Source organism: Ixodes scapularis, unplaced genomic scaffold (assembly GCF_016920785.2).
Source record: "Ixodes scapularis isolate PalLabHiFi unplaced genomic scaffold, ASM1692078v2 PGA_scaffold1__304_contigs__length_218370807, whole genome shotgun sequence".
In the NCBI taxonomy this organism is placed as follows: domain Eukaryota; kingdom Metazoa; phylum Arthropoda; class Arachnida; order Ixodida; family Ixodidae; genus Ixodes; species Ixodes scapularis.
The window spans coordinates 109,753,193-109,757,579 of NW_024609846.1; the positions used below are offsets into that span (position 1 = coordinate 109,753,193).

Sequence of the window (4,387 nt, forward strand, 5' to 3'; positions counted from 1 at the left end):
TTTCTGTTGGCAAGCTATTATGTCAAGAAATGTGTTTTAATTAGAACCTCGTTCTGCATTTAATTTCAATCAATCACTTATAATTAGACTTGATTTTCAGGTGTTTATAATCAAAATCGGCGGACGATTTCGGTGTTGATTCATTTTGAAATATCGGCGTATTTTGATTATTTTTTATACATATGCTAAACACAGTGATACTTAGTAAGACACTCCAATAAAAAACTAAAAGTTCAAACATATGATACGAGGAATTTGACAAAAGAATCGGTGATTTTTTAACAAATTTTGTGTATTTTGTGCAAACGAATGTTTTTCGGTGGTTTTGGTTTTGTCTGAATGTGTATGTGTGACGAACTTGAAAATATCTCTAGGAGATCGTAATTGGAATGGTAAATTAAGGGATATAGCCAAATTAAAAAAATACAAAACTCTACGCGGGATGCATTATGCCGTAAAAGACGAAGAGGCATTTATTTTATTCAATCACAATCTGGATCGTTTGTATTTTTTAGTGCCAGTCACGTCTCGGTTCTTAGAATGTTTAATTCCTTGAGCACTAAAACTCATGAGGAATATTCGCAGCACACAATGCTTTGCCAAGGTTTGGGGGGAGATCTACTTAACCCTCAGATCATGCAACTCTATTTCCCTTTCGGAGAATATAAAATAGCGTTAGCTTTTTCTTGTTTTTCGTATTGAAGTCACCTTTTACAGTTCACTTTTCCTATAAAAAGGCATAGAAGTCAAACGTATTCAGCAGTTGGACGGACTAGCAAGCTCCATACGCACCATGACTGGAGTGAGTTTCTTCTTAAATGTCTCTCCTTTACAGCTACGTATTCAAAGCGAACATATTCCGATTTTACCGTTTTCTAGTGTCTCGCTTCATGATCACCTAAGAGTGTGCTGCCTTATCCTGTCCAAGCCTTGTGTGCACTGAATGCCTCATTTAACAAATATACGGTATTTGCGCTACAAAAATAGCCCAGAAACCTTTGAGAACGTAGTAACCACAATTTGTCACAATCTACGGTCCAATATAAATTGATCAGCAAAATCATTATGGCCATATCTACTATGCGGGAATGAGCGCTCCTAGCTGACGCGCTATCCGTGTTATCTACTATCTTCTGATGCAGATGGTGGATAACTCCTACCAGGGACAATGACGTATGGTATTGTCGATTACGTATGCGTGTAATAGGAAGAGCTGCCGATTTAAGAGACTTTGACGAAAGGCAGATCCTACCTTTCGTCAAACCTGAATCTGACCAGTTTCACGCATTCGTTGCTTGTCTTCTTTACTGGAACCACAACATTTCAACAGCACAACCGCACACGTCACTAGGCCGTAATTGTACCACAATGGGCTGAAGAGCAAGTTTATGAATTCCAGTTGATGATCCGCACAATTTAACTCGTCAGACATTAGTCATATTGAGCACAAATGAGAAGTGATGGGGCGTCAGCACCTGTCTTGCAAACCACCTTGTCGTTATCTACAGGAACTGCGCGAAATATGTATACAAACATGGTCTTATCTCATTAAACGCACTGAAAAAATATTTGTAGAATTCATTCCAAGAAGAATGGCAAATGTTCTGCGCGGCAGATATGAATGAGCGTTGTATTTGTTTATAATAACGTTCTGGATTAGTGTTTGCTGGAGATTCCCACATTTGTGCGGTCGTATCGTTTGTAAAATATATACTTTATAAAGTTGAAATTTTCCACGATTTCAATATATTTCAAACTAATTTCAAGATTTCGTTGCTTACAGCTCACAGCCTGCCTTCTTCTGGCTTTGGCCAGCAGTGCCTTTGCTGGCAACGTCCTCGGAGGCCTTGGCTACGGAGGACTTGGCTATGGAAACCTTGGCTACGCAGGCCTCGGCTACGGAGGCATCGGCTACTCCGGCCTTGGCTACGGATACGGCCTTGGCTCTGGCTACGGTCTCGGCTACGGTTACGGCCTCGGCTACGGTCATGGTCTCGGCTTTGGACACTCTGGCCTGAGTGGTTATGCCGTCGCTGCTCCAGCTGTGACCAAGGTTTCTACCGTGCACCATGCCCCAGCTGTTGCCTCTTACGCCGTTGCCCCAGTCGCCACCTATGCTGCTGCCCCAGCTGTGACCAGGGTGTCTACTGTCCACCACGCCCCAGCTGTTGCCTCCTACGCCGTCGCCCCAGTCGCCACCTATGCTGCTGCCCCAGCTGTGACTAGGGTGTCTACTGTCCACCATTCCCCAGCTGTTGCGTCCTACGCCGTTGCCCCAGTCGCCTCCTACGCTGTTGCCCCAGCTGTCGCCAAGGTTGCCACTGCCTACCACGCTGCTCCTGCCATCACCACCGTTGCTCATGCTCCAGCCTTCGGTTACGGCTACGGCGTTGGACACCTCGGATACGGTCTCGGACACTTCGGCTATGGACATGGTCTCTCCAGCTACGGCCTGAACTACGGTTATGGTCTTGGCACCTATGGAGACTACGCCACCCTCCTCCGCAAGAAGAAGTGTAAGCTACATTATCACTTTGCTGTATTTCTTCCTTAAGTATACATTTACTCGCTCTTGAGTGGGAGGAAGTTAATTCATAATATAATTTATTTATGTTTTTATGAGCACGGCCTTTAAAGAAATTTTTATTGTGCTCCAAAGCGTGATATCAGATTTGATTGTGGAGAAAGGATGGTCATAGACTTATTATAACTAGTGCTTTAAATTTATGTTTACGCGCGATGAAGAGTGCAGTAATTACTTGTTTGTGTCTTCTTACTTACAGAAATAGGAAGCTACATCCTGGGTTTCACAAAGGTCGAAGAGGAGGAACACCCAAGAATGCAGTCTTTGTTTGCATTCCCATCTTCTGTTCGGAATGTGAACTTTAAATAAACTATTTTAACTTCGATATATTAATGTCCGAGTTTTAACTTTTTTTATGAAGATGGAATATACATCCTGGGACTGGTCCGGCGTAATATGATTGTTATACGCACCTCCTCAATATTAAATATTTAATTAGCACTAAACTTCCCTTAATGTTCTTCATGGCGGACAGGTGGGATTGCGGTTTGTGTGAGTCAAATATCACAATATCGGTGAGGTTTAAAAATAGGCTTTAACATTGAATCGATAGTTAGTTCTTTTTTTTAGTTTATTTTTGTTTGTGCTTTGACTACTGCGGAGTTGACATAGGATTGTAGACTTAATACATGTCAAGGTTTCGTCTCCAAGAAGACAGGCTCGACTGTTTCCGGCAGTCATTCCTACACGACGATTCCTCAGGTTTGAAATATCATGGTGGCCATTTCTTGCTTTTCCTGCCTGGGTGAAAAATATAATTTTTTAATATTTCGTTAGCTAGCTTGAGTAATGATATGGCTTTGAATTTACACGATTAAAATATTGGTCTATGGTATCTTCGAAATACGATCAAGATAAATTTCTATCCCGGTACTGTAGTATATTTCTATTGCGGTATAGAGATATATTTGGAAAATGGAATTGTACCACGTAGGTACCCACGTAGTTATATATCTACATCATTACCAACGCGCTCACTAACAAGAGTTTTACCACAGCTGCAAAATACCGCTTTACATTTGCCGTAAAAAAACCAACTGCCTTGTTTACACGATAGAATTGAAAGGATCGTTTAATTGCGAGGGGTCCCAAAATTAGTGATATGAACCCGCTGCATAATCTCTACTACAGGTGGAATCCTGGTAGCCCGATATATCGGAAGTCACAAAATTTGAGGAAAATTAAAGCAAAAAAAGAAAATGAAAACGTAAGAAGGCATGGGCCTTGCAATATCGAGCACTATAGCTGCCTCTCATTTCCTGTCAGTTCCGTGCAGACTAAGGTCACTTAATGCACACATGTCCTTCGGCGCTCTCAAATTCCAAGTCCAGGGTCCAAGAATCGTAGAGGACAAGGCCGCTGCCTCATAAAAGGGTTCAGTGTTTTTGGAGTAAGTGTTTCTTCTAATCTTAATTTTGTTTTTTACCCGATATGTGTGGTTTTCAAGTATCAACTGTAAGTGGCAGGCCAAAAAAGTCGGGATTTATCGGTGCTTATTTTAAAAAAGATAGATCACGGGCATGGTACTCCCCAACCTCTAAGGGACACATGCATGACCTGTATACTTAGAGTGTGTCACGGAACAGATGACAGTTTGAAGCAAAAAAAAAAAAGTTAGTTGACCCTTTTCTCCCCCCCCCCCGCCCCCCCCCCCCTTTAAAAATAAAAAAGAAGCAGCCTGCTTTCACAAGCAGTCGTCAGCCTCCAGCACTCCGTCGTTAAGTGAAAGGGATACTAATTTTTTACAGGCATTCGACATTGTAATCATGGATGGATGAAACGTTCGTGGAGAAAGATAATGCA

The 4,387-nt window shown here is 42.1% G+C and overlaps 1 protein-coding gene across 1 annotated transcript; it reads left to right on the top strand.

The window, feature by feature from the left end:
* Positions 1-765: 765 nt before the first annotated feature.
* LOC120839126 (cuticle protein 63-like) lies at positions 766-2,905 on the top strand. The gene is made up of 3 exons (XM_040209362.2): positions 766-802; positions 1,784-2,516; positions 2,784-2,905. Coding segments are annotated over exons 1-3 (744 nt in total). The 5' UTR covers positions 766-793; the 3' UTR covers positions 2,786-2,905.
* The last annotated feature ends 1,482 nt before the right edge of the window (positions 2,906-4,387 follow it).